General features: G+C 52.2%; 1 protein-coding gene across 1 annotated transcript; it reads right to left on the bottom strand.

The window, feature by feature from the left end:
- Positions 1-751: 751 nt before the first annotated feature.
- CEBPB (CCAAT enhancer binding protein beta) lies at positions 752-2820 on the bottom strand. The gene has a single exon (XM_070419770.1). The coding sequence runs from the start codon at positions 2403-2405 to the stop codon at positions 1371-1373; it is 1035 nt and encodes a 344-aa protein (XP_070275871.1). The 5' UTR covers positions 2406-2820; the 3' UTR covers positions 752-1370.
- Between the last annotated feature and the right edge of the window lie 13876 nt (positions 2821-16696).

Raw genomic sequence — 16696 nt, forward strand, 5'->3', positions numbered from 1 at the left:
GCAGGTGAGGCTGGCCTCGGTGTCCACATCTGGGCAGAGGGCGGTGGTAAGTCTCCCACTCCCAGGAAAGGGAGTGGACGTGCCGGAACCCTTCCCCCCACCTCCCTCTATCTGGCCCGGCTTCTCGCCTCCTGCCAGACAGGGACACCCAAACGGGCCAGAGACACACAACACAAGCTCGCCCACACATCCAGGCTCCTCTCTTAAAATATATATACACACAAAGTATTTTTTAAACAGCCCAACCCACTACACTTACCAAACGAATCTGCCCCAACCTGAGCTCAGCAGGACCAAGACCTGTACCCCCTCCTCCGGCAATCACAGGCCCTAAACCCTGTGCAGGGGTCACAGATCTCCAGGTCCCTCCAAACCCAAACCTAGAACTCAGGACCTGCCAGAGGCCCTGGACCCCCTCCCCAAACGGGGTTCCCAGTCATTCCTCCCCAGCACCCAGGGGCCCTGAGTCACCCTGAAAGCCTAGCCCAGCACTCTTCTGCTCCTCCCTCCCCCCCAGTGCTGGTACCCCCCACCTCCAAGCAGAGACCATGGGGGAGTAGCAGAGGAGAAAAACCAGCTGCAACACCCCCACCCAACCGCAAAAAAAGCCAAAAATATTAGCAGCCCCCACGCACAACAACCCCCCCACACACACACATACACCAGAAAAGCAAAAATAAAATCATAGAAATCCAAAATGAAGGGGAAAAAAGCAAAAGCCAACTACTGCCCCCAAAAGGCTTTTTAACCATTCTCAAAAAAAAAAAAGTTTATTAAAAGTGTTCTTAATGCTTGAAACGGAAAAAGATTCCCAAATATACAGACGCCTCTTTTCTCATAGAAATAGATTATTTTTTATAATACAAAAAAAAAGACCAAAAAAACAACAACAACAAAAACAACATCAACAGCAACAACCCGGTGGAACATCTTTAAGCGATTACTCAGGGCCCGGCTGACAGTTACACGTGGGTTGCGTCAGTCCCGTGTACACACGCGTTCAGCCATGTTGAAGCCGATTGCATCAACTTCGATACCGGCCCGCCCGCCGGCGCCTGGACACGGGGCAGAGGGAGAGCCAGAGTTTATCATTCATCTGTACACATAGACATTTCTTCTTTAAATATCACGAGCGGGCGCCCATCTGCAGGTGCGGCTGGTTTGGACAAAAATATAGATATATATATAATAAAATATTAAAGTTACCGACGAGCTCCCCGCGCTGCCAAGTGCCCCAGTGCCAAAGTTTTGCCGGCGCCACCACGGGCGGGGGCGGGAGCGGGAGCGCGGGCGCTTCCCGGAGTCTCGCGGCCGCCGCGCGCCCGGCAGCGCGGAGGCCGGCCGACAGGGGGACGCGCGCGGGGGCCGCGCTAGCAGTGGCCGGAGGAGGCGAGCAAGGGCTCGGGCAGCTGCTTGAACAAGTTCCGAAGGGTGCTGAGCTCGCGGGACAGCTGCTCCACCTTCTTCTGCAGCCGCTCGTTCTCGGCCGTGAGCTCCAGGACCTTGTGCTGCGTCTCCAGGTTGCGCATCTTGGCCTTGTCGCGGCTCTTGCGCACCGCGATGTTGTTGCGCTCGCGCCGGATCTTGTATTCGTCGCTATGCTTGTCCACGGTCTTCTTGGCCTTGCTCTTGACCTGCGAGGGCGCCGGCGCCGCCCCCCCGTAGCAGGCAGCCGGGGGCGCCTTGGCGTCGGCGGGGCTTGGCGTGCCGGGCGGGCTGGACGACGAGGACGTGGACAGGCTCCCGCTGCTGCCGCTCGGCACCGCCTGGTAGCCGAGGTAGGCGCGCAGCGCGTACGGGAAGCCAGCCGCCATGCCTGCGCCGCCGCCGCCCGGCGCTCCGGCCTCCTCCTTCCGCTTGCAGTCCGCGGGCTCGAAGCCCGGCTCCGCCTTGAGCTCGGAGGGCTGCGGCGGCGGCGGCGGGGGCGGCGGGTGCAGGGGCGCGAAGCAGCTGGGATGCAGCGCGCCTTTGGCGGCCCCCAGGCGCCCCAGGCTCACGTAGCCGTACTCGGCCGCCTTCTTGCAGTTCTTGCCCCCGTAGTCGTCGGAGAAGAGGTCGGAGAGGAAGTCGTGGTGCTGCCCGGAGGAGGCGGGCGCGGGGGCGGGCGCGGGAGGAGCCGCCTCGAAGGTGTCCGTGGCCGTGGCCGGGGCCTGCGGCGCGCCCAGCGGCTCCAGGTACGGGCTGAAGTCGATGGCGCGCTCGTGGTCTCCGATGCTACCCAGCTCGCCGGCGGGGGGGCGCGGCCCGGGTCTGGCCGCGGGGGGCGCCGCGGGGGCCGCCTTGCCACCGTACGCAGCAGCCAAGCAGTCCGCCTCGTAGTAGAAGTTGGCCACTTCCATGGATTTAAAGGCAGGTGGCGGCGGCAGGGGGAGACATGCTGGGTCCCAGGCCACCAGGCGTTGCATGAACGCGGGTGCCCGGGGAGGGGGCTGGGGGCTGCCCGCTCCGGCCGGCCCGCAGGTGGCGCGGCCTCCTCGCTGCGAACTGTGGCCGCTGTGTTGCCGCTTCGCTTCTGCCGCCGCCGCTGCTGCTGCTGCTGCTGGGGTGGCTGCTACTAGTGCGGGGGCTGGCTGCTGGACCCTGTGGTAGGTCCCCTTCCCGGTCCCGTGCGCGGCTCTGACTCGCTAAAGTTTCTCCTGAGCCCGGTTATTTATAAGGCGGCGCATGGCAACGGTGCGTCACAGGCGGCCGCCCCGGCCCCTCCCGCGGCCGCCGGGACACAGCCGCACCGTGGCCGCCTGAGACCCCCGAGAGGTCGGCGGCCTGACGGAAAACCAGGAGCGCACGCTTTGGGGTTCCCCTAGCCCCGGAGGGCGGCCTAAACGCCCCCTGCCCACTCCCACCCGGCTGACTTGGGATTGGGAGCAAGAAGGGGAGGCGCGACCCCGCCCCCGGACCGCCCCCTCTGGGCTTGGAGGATGTACTGAAAGTGGGAGGGAATCCAGGGAGGGGGCAACGCGATCGACTTACCCCACCCGAAACGCGGCGGCGGCCCGCCCCCTGCTGGAGAAGGCGGCGGCTTCAGGGTCAGCGGCGCCCAGCCCCCGGCGCCCCACAGAGAAGGTACTCCCCAAGCGGGAGCCTGGAGACCTCAACCCCGAGCTCTGCCTCCTGGAGAGGTGAGCATCTCCCCTCCCCTTCCTCGGACGCGGCTCTGCCCCTAAACTTGCCCCCATCCCCAGTTCTTGGAAGGAAGAGATTCCACTCCTGTAGTGACTCCCCTCTCAAAGCCACCTCCAATGGGGGGGGGGGGGGGGGGCGGTTGGAGGGGAAGGAGGTGGGGTGGCGCTCCACCGGGCCTAGGCGGGTTAGGACCCCCCACCCCACCCCAGCCTCCTCACCTGCCACACCTGGGTCTTCTCCAGCCCCACCCCAACCTGACCTGGGCCCCAGAAAGGTGGAAAGGGACAGAGTACTTGGCTCTGCCACACTGTGTGACCTTGGGCAAGTCACTTCACTTCTCGGAGGTTCCATGAAGGTGTCCTTACTGTTATTAGTTGTATGGCTGTCTCCACCACAGATGCCAAGAGGCTTAGTGTAAGTCCATTGGGGATGCATAGCAGAAAGAAGGGCCTCTCCCAGAGGGTTCAGAGGGTCCAGGGGGCCTCACACACCCGAGGTCACACGGCCTCATGTCCCCCATTAGTCTCAAAAGGAAAGCCCTTATCTGAGTGCACTAAGACCTATTTGCCCACCCACGGCCACTAAACCTGTTTCTGAGGCTGGTGGGCAGGGGGTCAAGCCAGGCCCCCTGGAGACCAGGCAGGAGAGAGAAGGGACTTCCCCCATATTCACCAAGCCCCTACCATGCATTGTGGGTGGGCCTGGACCCAGGATTCACTTTTTCACCCTGCCAGGAGGAGGCTTCTACTGCCCCTGGGTCACAGCTGGGCAAAACGCATGGCCCGTTCTGAATTTAAATGTGTATGAGGCCCTCCCTGTGAGTGGGCTCAAGCAGCCCCTTGCCCTCTCCAGCCCCATTCCTAGGCCATTTGAGCAGCTCCTTGGGCCCACCCCTCTGTTACTCAGGCCCAGGCAAGAGCTCCCAGCCTGCCTGGGGCTGACCCCCGGCCCACTGACCCCAGCCCCGGCCCTGGCGGGCAAGCAGGCATTGCTCAACTTTCAGCGTTATCTGCTGAGCTGGGGTGACCTCTGCCCCGGAGAGCTGGAGAAATGACATCTCCAGGCACCCTTGGGGGGTGGAGGGCAGGGAGGGACGGGATGAAACACTGACCCAGCCTGCTGGCTTTGCGGGCCTTCCCACTGCTAAGGAAGGACCCAAGGCCCCAGGGCCCTCCAGCCAGGCCCTCTAAGATGCCTGTAGGACACTCAGGACTGAGCTTGTAGCCCACCGCCTCCAAGAGGCCCTCCCTGCTCCACCTGCTGGAGAACTTCCTTCCTAGCCCTTATCTCCAGCTACCATTATCCTGGTTGTCTTGTCTACCTCAGGCTCCACCCAGACTGCCCACTCTGTGAGGGTTGTCCCCTGAATATTGGGACTCCAAACCCAGAATTTACCAGTGACATTTCCTGTCACCCTCTGGACACTTTTTTCCCAGCTCTGCCCAAGGCTCAATGCAAAGGTTACCACCTCCAGGAAGCCCTCCCTGACCTCCCCTTTGAAAGTTCCAGGTTCTCAATAACTCCTTTCACATCCTCCTGCTTTGTTTCCTTTACCTTTCTCATTACTATCAAAATTTTTTCACACCTACCCATCCTGCTTTCTGCCCCTGCTTCTCCTCCTCACGTCTGCCCCACCAGGAAAGGAATTTTTGTTGTGTTCACTGTAGTTCCCCCAGTGCCTTTCAGCACACAGAAGTTGCTCAATGGATGAAGGTAAGGTCCCTCATTAGTTGGGCTGTGTGACCTTAGGTAAGATGGCTCCCCTCTCTGAGCCACAGCACTCCCCTCCTAACTCTCGGGGTTCTGGGGAGATTCAATGAGATGGGGTTGGGGGTCATCTAAAGCTAACTGGAGCACTTCCTGTGTATCCTCAAGTCAATCTTCCACCCTCTCTGAACCATCTTTCAAGCCCTTTGCATGTATTAACTCATTTAATCCCCCTGATTACTTATAGGAATCAGGTCCTATTATCACATCCCCTTTACAAATGAAGAAACTGAGGCCCAGCAGAGCTAAGTTGTCTGCTCAAGGCCACATTAAAGGGGAGGGAAGAATTAAAGTCTTCCCAACCTGACCTTCCCCTTTGGGTTAGTAAGAAATAACATGTCTGGCGATGTGAACCCCATTTTCTGAGAAAAACTAAGGCCCAGAGAAGGCTGACATAGGGTCACACAGTTAGTCAAGAGGCAACCCAGACCCTAGGGACTGGCCCCCATCAGGTCTTGCCCTTCTGGCCTCTGGGATGGACCTGTACTCTCCAAATACTGAGCCTTTTGCTTTCCACCCTGCCCTGCCCTGGATTCCCCATTCTGGCCTGAAAGTAAAATCAGTGCCAGGTGCACCTCAGTGCCACCCCAGGTGTCCCTCAGGGAGGCTGTGTGCCTGCTCAGGTGACGTAAGCCCTTGTCACAAGGCTCGTTGCTCAACAGGCCCTGCCTGCTGCCTCACCATTAGTACTCAGCCTTTCCTGAGGAGGGGCTGACGGGAGCTGAACCACGATGGCCCAGAGGTCCTGGCACACCCCACCGGCCCTGTAGGCAGCGAGAACACAGAAACCGGATCCAGCTGACACCACCCACAGTGATCTCTCCTGCGTAGGTGTTTGCAGCAACCTGGACGGGGAAGGGTCCCAAACTGGCAGCCAGCGGCCAAATCCAACCCACAGACCTGTTCAGTTTGACCTCCATGGTGTTTTGCTTTGTTTTGTTGTTTCTTTCTATGAATTTATTGCCAACATTTAAAAATCAGGAGACTTCACATCAAAATTCAAATTTCCAGCTCCTTTTTTTTTTTTTGTTCCCCAACTTCTCTTTTAAAATCAATAGCTGTGGGCTGGGCCCACGTGGCTACGAGTGGTGGGCAGGAGCCAGGTGGGGGCTGTGGAGGGAACAGGCACTTTCCTACCCAGATACTCTCTCCTCTGCCCAAAAACTGCTTTCAGAATTCCTTCTCCTCGTCTCTGCAGCTTTTCCTTGGCCCCATTTTCAGAAGGAGGAAACTGAAGTGACTTGCCCAAAGGAAGTCCCATCGTTACTGCTTTGACACAGAGTTATAAAGGTGTTTGCAGAGGGGCTTAGAAATCAGCCAGCGGGTAGAAATATAAGGCAGAAAGCGGGCCCATCAGAGATGGTCCATGGAGATCGTCTCTAATGGGTTTGCAGTGGAGGGATGCAGGGGTCAGACTTTTGTTCTTGCTCTGTAGCCTCCTGGTTGTGGCACTCTGGTGTCCCCTCTAGACCTCAGTTCCTGATCTATCCTATATAATAAAAGTGTAATATGCAAATTGCCCAAACAGTAGAACAACTGGTTGCTATGATACGTACTGACCACCAGGGGTCAGATGCTCAATGCAGGAGCTGCCCCCTGGTGGTCAGTGCGCTCCCACAGGGGGATCACTGCTCAGCCAGAAGCCTGGCTCACGGCTGGCAAGCACAGCGGTGTGGCAGGAGCCTCTCTTGCCTCCGCAGCAGCGCTAAGAATGTCCGACTAAAGCCGTCAGCTCCCGGACTGTGAGAGGGCACAGGCCGGGCTGAGGGACCTCCCAGTGCATGAATTTCGTGCACCAGACCTCTAGTAAGGGAATAATATCCCCTCTCTCTTGGGAGTTCTGAGCCAGTTGTTCCCCCTTACACTGGCCCAAGTGGCACATGGGAGTGAATCAGACCTGCCCCTAGCCCCACAAAAGGCAAGTCACAAAAACCTCACAAAGCAGGCAGTGGGGAAACAGGCCCGGGAGTGTTAAGACTTCCCCTAAGATCACAGTGAACTGGTAGAATAGGGGGACTTAAAAGCCAGACCCCCGATTCCAGTGTCTGAGATTTTCCCCATCATGCCTCTCATTTGAGGCCTCACTTTCCCCTTCTGCCTAATGGGACTGAGATTAAATCCCTGAAGGCTGCTAGGCCCAGTGTCCTGGGATTTGCAATTTGGGAAACTGAATTTCCTGGGAAACGCTCATGGATGGCTAGCAACACTTGCCTGAGCGCATGCTGCCACCGTGTGGCAGGCTCTGGTAATGCAGGAGTGATTTAAATGAATCCTTTAGAACAAGGACCCGCTGGGGACTTTGCTTTGGGATACGGAGGTTAGCACTGTGAATACGACAGAGCTCACAGTACATGAGCAGGCCACTGAAAGAAATAAAAATGTCCAACAGACAGTCAAAAGGTGCTTTCATTTAGTGATTCAGCAAATACTTTTTGGCACCTACTGTGGCCCGTGCCCTAGAGACATATTCATGAACATGACAGAAGCGATTCCTGTTCTCATGGAGTTGACACTTCTCTTGGGGAAGACAAACAGTAAATAAGATAAAGGAGAAAAGTATACATTGTGTTACATTCTGGTAAGCACCATGGAGAAAAATACAGCAGAGGAGGGTGCTGGGGGGCGGGGTTGATTTTAACTTTAGTTCAGGAGCGGCCTCATTGAAGTGACATTTGAGCAAAAACATGAATGTGGTGAGGGAGTGGGCTATGCAGGTAGCTGGGAGGAAAGTATACCAACGAATGCAAAGGCCCTGGGGTAGGAGCATGCCTCACCCATATAGTTGCTGTGGGTGGAGTACAGGAAGAGTAGCAGGGAATTATCTCATAGAAATAGTGGGGCCATATCACACAGGGCTTTGTGGGCCATTGTAAAGACGTTGGCTCTTACTCTGGGTTAACAGGAGCCACGAAGAGTTCTGAGCAGAGGAGGGACAGGCTCTTACAGGTTTTAACAGAATCCCTCTGGCTGCATATGGGGGGTGGAGGTCAGGGCAGTTGTGCAGGCACATGACGGGACGGTGACTCCACAGGTGGTAGCCGTGGAGGTGGGGAGAAGTGATCAAATGCTGAATATATTTTGAAAGTAGACTACTCAGGATTTGCTGGTAGGTCCGATTATAAAACAACTACAACTACACAGCGGTGGACCACTCCATAGCCATTTAAAGGGACAAGTATCTGACACTGAAAGCACTGGCAACCAAAAGAAAAACGTAGACAAACTGGACCACATCAAAATGTACAGCTCTGTACAGCAAAGGACATCAGCAGAGTGGAAAGAAAGATAGCCTGCAGAACGGGAGGAAATATTTGTAAGTCATATACCTGATAAGAAGTTAATATCCAGAATATATAAACAACTCCTACAAGTTGGCAATGGAAAACCCAACTTAACATGGCAAATGACTTGAAATAGAAGATGCATCTCCAAAGAAGATGCATGAATGGCCAAAAAGCACATGAAAAGATGTTCAACATCACTAATCATTAAGGAAATGCAAATTAAAACCATAATACGAGGCCACCTCACACCCACTAGGTTGACTGCTATCAAGAAAAACAGAAAAGTATTGGTGAAGCTATGGAGAGATTGAAAGTCTTGTCACTGTTGGTGGGAATGTAAAACGGTGCCACCACTACGGGAAACGGTGTGACTGTTCTTCAGAAAGGGGACGTAGGATTACCATGGGAGCCAACAGCCCCACTTCTGGGCATAGACACAAGAATTGGAAGCAGGATCCCAAACAGATATTTGCAGGCCCGTGTTCACAGCAGCAGCATTCACAATAGCCAAAAGGGGAAAGCGACCCAAGTACCCATCGATGTGTGAATGGATAAACAAAATGTGGTCTAGAGATTAGTCAAAAAACATATATGTGCCCTAGCCAGTGTGTTCAGTGGTTAGGGTGTCAGCCTTCGCACTGACAGGTTGATCCACACTGCGTGCAGGAGGCAGCCAATTGACGTGTCTCAATGTTTCTCTCTCCCTCCAACAACAAAAAATAATATATATACACAGCCCATGGACACAGACAACAGTGTGGTGATGGCCAGAGTGGGGGGAGAGGGTGGCGCTGAGTAGAGGTGGGTAAAGGGGGAGGAGTATATGGGGGACATTTGTAATTGTGTAAACAAAAAATAAATGTGGTCTCTACATCAATGAAATATTACTCAGTCTTTTTTAAAAAGGAATGAACATGCTATAGCATAGTCAGTGGTCGGAAAACTGCGGCTCGGCAAACCGCAGCTCACGAGCCACATGCGGCTCTTTGGCCCCTTGAGTGTGACTCTTCCACAAAATACCGACTTCTGCACATGGGCCACGAAGTTTCAATCGCACTGCATGTGCACACCCGGGTGGTATTTTGTGGAAGAGCCACACTCAAGGGGCCAGAGAGCCGCATGTGGCTCACGAGCCTCGGTTTGCCGACCACGGGCATAGGTGAACCTTGAAGTCATTTTGCTGAGTGAAGTAAGCCAGTCACACAAGGACCACAGAGGTGCCAGAGCAGTCAGATTCACAGAGACAGAGTCGAATGGTGGTTGCCAGGGGCTGGGATGGGGCGTTAGTGTTAATGGGTATAGAGTTTCAGTTTGCGAAGATGAAGTTGTAGCGAAGGATGGCGGGGATGGCTGCGCAACAATGAGGGCGAACCTGAGGCCACCGAACTGTCCCGTTAACAGTGGTTAAGGTGGGAAATTTTATGATATGTGAACTTTACCACACACTGAAAACAAACCAGGTAGATCTTCGTATGTCCACACGGAAAGGTCCCCGGTGGCACTGTGACGTGGAAGGAGGCGAGGCAGAAGGGTCCCGGCAGAGTCCAGTTTCCCTTTAAAACCCTCACCAGCAGCTCCGTGTGTTTAATGTGAACAACACAGTGTTGATGAAGGTGAGTGAAAACAGGTTCTCTTGCACACTTTCAGTGGTAGTGCAGGGCGGTACAACCTCCAGCTTTAAGTAATCTGGCCATGGCTATTGAAATCGGCCCGGCTGGTGTGGCTCAGTGGTTGAGTGTCGATCCATGAACCAGGAGGTTGCCGGTTCGATTCCCAGGCGGGGTATGTGCCTGGGTTGAAAGCTCAATCCCTAGTGTAGGAGATAGCCAAGCCAAACAATGTTGATGTTTCTCTCTCTCTCTAAAATCAATAAAAATATATTTTTTAAAAAATAAGAAATATCACTGGGCCTAGGGATGCTGGGCATTTATACTACACAGATACTCACACCGACCCAAGACAAATGGACGCTGTAATAGCAGAAGCTGTTGTTACCAGTAAATACTGTGCAGCTGCTAAGACGACTGAGCCATCTCTGCAGGAGAGGACCCAGGCCGGCGCTATCCCCTGCACGTGTCTGGGACGATGGGGACATTCTCCAGCTGTCCTGTGCCATATAGGAGCTACCAGCCACATGGGGCCACCAAGTGCTGGAGAGGTGGCTAGTATGACTGAGGAACTGGCCTTTTTATTTTGTTCCATTTTAATTACATTTAAATAGCCTGTGGGTAGTGACTATTGTCCTGAACAGCACGCATCTAGAACCCTCTCTAAGATCTATTGTCAAGTGAAAAAAAAAAGGCCAAGTGCAGGCCAGGATGTGTGATGTGCCAATCCCCGCCCTCCCCCCCCCCCTCCCCCCCCCCCCCCCACACACACACACACATAAATGAGGGGAGATGCGGGAATTTACTCGTGTTTGTTTGAGGATGTAGTCTCCCGCTGGGAGGGCCCTAAGAAAATGGCAACAGTGACAGGCTAGGGCCCAGGATGCTCTGAATATTGTTGTGTAATAACATACCCCAAAACTTAGTGGTTTAAAACCACCACCACCCTGTGGGTCAAGAATTTGGACAAGGCACCAGGGGACAGTTTGTCTCTGCTGGCTGCTGGCGGGAACGCCCAAGGTGCCTGCATTCCCACGTGTGGCAGCTCCGCATGGATGGCCCCAGCTCAGTTCTCAGTTTCTCGGTTCCTCGGGCCTCCAGTACCCACTTTCTCCCTCCCCGAGTGGTCTCTCCAAGAGACTTCTGCTCAGGGAGCCTCTTCACAAGGTATCTTCACGGGACTTTCTACGTGGTCCCTGCACATGGTCCGAGCTGTGACTCCATGTGGCCTTTCCACGTGGTCTCCCCAGCACAGTAGCCACACCTCTTACACAGCAATTAGCTTATCCCAGAGCACAGAAGTGGAAGCTGCAAAGCTACTAGGCCTTCTTTAAGCTTAAGCCCCAAACTGGCCTACCGCCATTTCTATCTCAGCCATCGGTCAGCTCGGAAGCAAGGGCAGGAGAGGATAAAGGGGGCGCATACCGGGCGGCTGGTTCACGGGGAGCCCCTACAGTAAGTCTACCACCGGAGAAGGACGGGGGGCCTGAGGTAGGAGGTGGGAGGTGGGAGCAAGACCTACACCCTCTTGTAACTTTAAAATGTTCGCCAGGAGTAGGTATAACCTTATTATTTGTTTGAGTTTAGAAAGCCATACACTGCATGGTCCTGCCTCCACACCTTTGCTTGTGCTGTTCCTCTGCCTCCAACACCCTTCCCTTTCACCTCCAGCTGAGAAATACCCAGAGAAACTTTCCCTGAATGTCAAAGTCAAATGTCCCCCCGCTTTCTCTACACTCTGTCTACTTCGTGCCTCTCGGATCTTATTCCGCCCCTACTGGAGTTAGCTTTGTGTAATCTCACTCTCCTGGGAGCTCCTAGAGGTCAGCTCAATGTAAGTCATCTCTGTACACACACGCACACACACACAGGAATCATGCAGGTGCTGAGTAGGTGCTCAGTGATTTGGGGACCCAACCCAAGAAAATAAACACTTTCCTGATTCCACAATCTCCCCACTCAGCTGGCCCAGGGCTGGCATTTGTGGTTGCATTGTCTAGAAGGGCCACCAGGTGGCGATGAAGCCCAGCCTCCAACCTCCCCAGTTGCTACCTGAGCTGAGAGACAGGTAGGTCTGGGCCAGAGACCCCAGGGCAGGAGGCTCCAAGCCCACCTTTTATGAGAAATTTCCCACCTCCATTGTCCACTCCTCTCTTTACAAAATCTGCTTCCTCCCTCTCCCTCACCTCCCCCCCCCCCCAGCAAATTGACTTTAATTATAGGCACGCCAGCCACTGGATGCACAATCTGGGTGACGCCAAAATCTTGTGCTGAGTGCAAGATAGTAGACACAAAAGAATACGTGCTGCATGATTCCACTGACATGACGCTCTAGAACAGTGGTTCTCAACCTGTGGGTCGCGACCCCTTTGGGGGTCGAACAACCTTTTCACAGGGGTCGCCTAAGACCATTGGAAAACACATATAATTACATATTGATTGTGTGGTTAATCACTATGCTTTAATTATGTTCAATTTGTAACAATGAAAATACATCCTGCATATCAGATGTTTACATTATAATTCATAACAGTAGCAAAATTACAGTTATGAAGTAGCAACGAAAATAATTTTATGGTTGGGGGTCACCACAACATGAGGAACTGTATTAAAAGGTCGAGGCATTAGGAAGGTTGAGAACCACTGCTCTAGAATGAGTGAGATTAATCTACGCTGGAAAATTTAGCTGGGGTTGGACAGGACTAACTGGGCAGGGGCCCAAGGTACTTTTCGGAGTCGTGGTAAATGTTCTGTGTTACTTTCCCAGGGCTTCCATAGCAAAGCCACAAACTAGGTGGCTTAACACAGCATACATTTACTCTCCACCAGTTCTGCAGGCCAGGAGTCTGAAACCAGGGCTGTGCTCCCGCTGCAGGCTCTCAGGAGGAATCCTTCCTTGCCTCTCCGGATACTGGAGGCTGCCAGCAGTCCTTGGCTTGGAGGTACATCCTTCCAATCTCTGCCTCTGTCTTCACATGGCCCTCTTCCCCCCGCTGTGTGTGTCTGTGTTCAAATCTTCTCCTTTCTCTTATAAAGTCATTCGGTTTAGGGCCCATCCTAATCCAGCATGACCTCATCTTAACTCAGTTGTATCTGCAAGACGCTATTTTTAAATGAGGTTCTATTCACAAGTACCAAGGGTTAGGGCTTGAATATATCTTTTTGAGGGACACAGTTCAACCCCCTTCATGTTCGATATCTTGAAGTTTGTATAACACAGGTAGATGCACTTGTCAAAAATAATCTAAAGTAACCTAAGATGTGTGCATTTCACGGAATGTAAGTTTTACAGACAGAGGAACGAATACTGACCTCGACCTAATGCTGAAGTGGTTGGGGTGAGGGGTACTGGTGTCTGCAACCAAGTCTGCACGTAGCGGCCCTGGTCTCCTTTAGTTGGGAGCAGTTCCTCAGTCTTTCTTTCTCATTCATGACCTTGAAACTTTTGAAGAGTTTAGGCCAGTTGCTTCGTAGAATGTCCCTCCAGTGGGTCTGCCTGACGTTTCCTCCACGCCTTTGTGTGGTGTCCTCCTCGACAATGCCCATCAGGAGGCACTGGAGAGCTGTTTCACAGGGGTCGCCTAAGACCAGCCTGCATATCAGATATTTACATTACGATTCATAACAGTAGCAACATTACAGTGATGAAGTAGCAACGAAAATAATTTGATGGTTGGGTCACAACATGCGGAACTATATTTAAAGGGCCAGAAGGTTGAGAACCACTGCTCTAGAGCCAACATGTCAAACTTGAGGCCCACAAGCCCCATGGGGCCCACAACGAATATTTTTGCCGCCCAGCCAACATAACTGTATGTAGAAACATTTTAATAAAATTTTCATAACTTAATTTTTACAATATTCTGTTATACATAATTATTAATAACGAACTACAAAGTTCACTGATGTCTGATTACTATAATCATGTTGCATTCATTTCCCTTTACGCGCCTTACGCACAGGCGCACCACTTCTCTCCACTAATACTAGCAGCGAATATTTTAGCAGCCAATTGCCACATCATTAGTCTTGGACTGACTTGTTTGGTGTGCGCAACAAGAAATATTTCGCTCTTCGGAGAACAAAAAAAAATAGGTTTATTTGTGTTAGGCTTATTAATTTGTGCAGTTATTCAGTGTCTGGAAAGTTACTGTTCAAGAAAAAATATTAATTTTTATTAAAATGTTCTATTATTTTATGTTAACGATTACTCATTTATTTCAGCCCTTTGTATTCAGCGTGTCTCTATCAAAATAAACCTAGGTTTCTATGAAAATTGAAGCTTTTGTTTTTTTACGGCCCACATAAACTAAAACCTTGTTTATTTGGCCTGTGTTAGCCTTTGAGTTTGACCTGCTTGCTTTAGAGTATCATCAATACCTTATATGCAGGCTTACTTCTTTACTGTCTCTACGCCCCCACACACACACGCCCCCCCGCCCAGATTATAGGCTCCATGAGGTCAGGATCTAGGTCCTAGATGAGATTCCCATCACCAACATCACAGGTACCCAATGTTGGTTCAATAAATAATCAAATAAATCCACTCACGCATTGAATCCTCACTGAACTCTATACGATGGGCCCTAGGGTCCTTATTTTATAGAAAAAGAAACTGAGGCTCAGAGAAAGACCCAACTCTGCCTAAACTCACCCAGCCGGGAAGCAGTGGAGCTGGAATTCAGTCCCCGGTCCACGCTCTCAACCCCCACACCCAGGCCAACCTCCTGGCCGTGGCCTTCCTTCCAAGTCTTTCCTGCTCGGTGGCTCCCCAAACTATCCTCACAGCTACTGCAACCTCTCTTGTTCCGGAAATTCTCTTTGCCCAGCTGCTGAGCTGCAGAGTCATTTTGTGCCAGCAAGTGTCACCAGAGAATTCCCGTGTCCACAGCAGTTTGATGCTCTAAATCATGAATGTTCCATCGTTCATTGAAATCCCTTCTAAGGATATTTCCAAGTTTCTGCCCCACAAACTAAGCTATATCCTTGCACCTGTGTTCATAAGCTATGAGGTGACAATTTCTCTGGGAATGGATTCCTGGAAGTGAAATTTTAAAGAGCATTGAACATCTTGAAACTGCATCGATTCCATGAGCTCACTAAGCCTGGTTTACAACTGAGGAGTGGGGGGCCCAGAGAGAGCACATATGTTATCCAGAGAAACACAGCAGGCTAGTGGAAGGGCCAGGTTTAGAACTGGCTATCTCCGGCCATGAATTTTTCTACTGTACTTGGACGGTGCTTCCACCCTCGGCTCGAGTTTGGTCTTTGTGCATTTTTATATGTGTGTGGGACTGGATCTGACTGCTCTCTCTGACATTCAATCATCCATTCAATCCTATATAATAAAAGCCTAATATGCTAAGTGTCCCATCGGCCGGTCGGCCGTTCAACCAATCAAAGTGTAATATGCTAATATGTTATGGCCACTCAACTGCTTGCTATGACGTGCACTGACCACCAGGGGGCAGACCTCCACTGGTAGGTTAGCTTGCTGCTGCGGTCCCACCAATTGGGACTGAGTAAGATGGCCGGACATGCCCTGGAGTCCTCCCACAGTCCCTCCCTGGCTGGCCAAGGCCCTGCGTCCCTCCACAGCCCCAATCATGCACCAGTCGGTTCCCTCACCCTGGCCTGTGCCCTCTCACAATCCAGGACCCCTCTGGGGATGTTGGAGAGCCGGTTTCAGCCGGATCCCACAGGCCAGACTGAGGGATCGTGCACCAGGCCTCTAGTCACTTAACAAATGCATTGGTGAGATGTAGGTCCAATGCTGTAAAAAACGTTCAAGTAATAAGTGTCTCCTAGGCAAGAAAATATTTAATTTTCCTCTCTCACATCATCTGAATGAAAGTAGCCAGAGTTTGGATGGTGGCTTTATGGTGTCAGGGACGAAGGCTCTTTCTATCTTATAAATCTTCCGCCTTAAACCAGCAATTTCCATCTCATGGCCCAACGTGGCTGCTCTAGCACTGCCATCACATCTATATTCCTGCTGTTGGGAAGTTGAGAAAAGGAAATAGAATTCAGCCTCCTTAAGAGCACAAACCACAATCTCTTCTGCCACTTCCATTCTCATTCTATTGGCTGGAATTAGTCATATGTCCTATACTGCTACAAGGAAGGCATTAACTAACATAGCTAACACGTTTTCTGCTAAAACTCGGCGTTCTGTTACCAATGAATATATTGTCCAATCCCTGCCACTCATACATTTCTGAGCACCTACCATGTGTGGGAGAAGGTGCAGCAGACCTGACCCACGTGAGGGTTCAACCCTCACTCTGTCTTTCCCAGCTGTGGGTCATGACCTCTCTGAGCCTCCATTTCCTCATTTATAAAATGAAGACAGGTGAGTACGTGTGCTCATCCCACGTGGGAGTTGTGAGAGTCACAATGTACTAATAGACTCAGCATGGAGCCTACTGCACATTTGGCACTAAAGAAATGGCAGCTGCTTTTCAAATAAGCCACACCCTGAGCCAGAGGTGACTCAGCAGAGGCCCTGCCCTGGATTTCAATGGGGAGACATTCTAGGGCAGCCTCCTGTCTATAAAAGCCTGGAGTCGTATCACCACGTACCCTCAACCTGTCAATCATGCATGAGTCAGAAGCAGTGATGACCATAAGTCATCGAGTAGCAGCTGGGCCCAAGATCACTGGCATCCTTCCAATCCCACCTCCCCAGCCCCATCTTACAGAAGAGCAAACAGAGCCCAGGGAAGTTGCCTGCGCTGTTTTATTTTATCAGTCTTCTCCTAATGGGGCATGTGGGTTAGTTCCAGTTTGAAATTATCATAAAACAGACGTGGCTGGGCCACCCTATGCCTATTAGACCAGGGTTTTCCAGGGTAGCTGGGGAGAAACAGAATTGCAGGGAGGAATTTTAAATCCCATTGATTTATAGATCAGAGA

This window comes from Myotis yumanensis, unplaced genomic scaffold, assembly GCF_028538775.1.
Source record: "Myotis yumanensis isolate MYYU_CA2020_CCGP unplaced genomic scaffold, mMyoYum1.0.hap1 SCAF_7, whole genome shotgun sequence".
Taxonomy (NCBI): Eukaryota; Metazoa; Chordata; class Mammalia; order Chiroptera; family Vespertilionidae; genus Myotis; species Myotis yumanensis.

What these genes read in the sequence shown, in the direction of transcription:
- CEBPB (XM_070419770.1), bottom strand. Translation starts at nt 2,405, where the DNA reads ATGCAACGCCTGGTGGCCTGGGACCCAGCATGTCTCCCCCTGCCGCCG.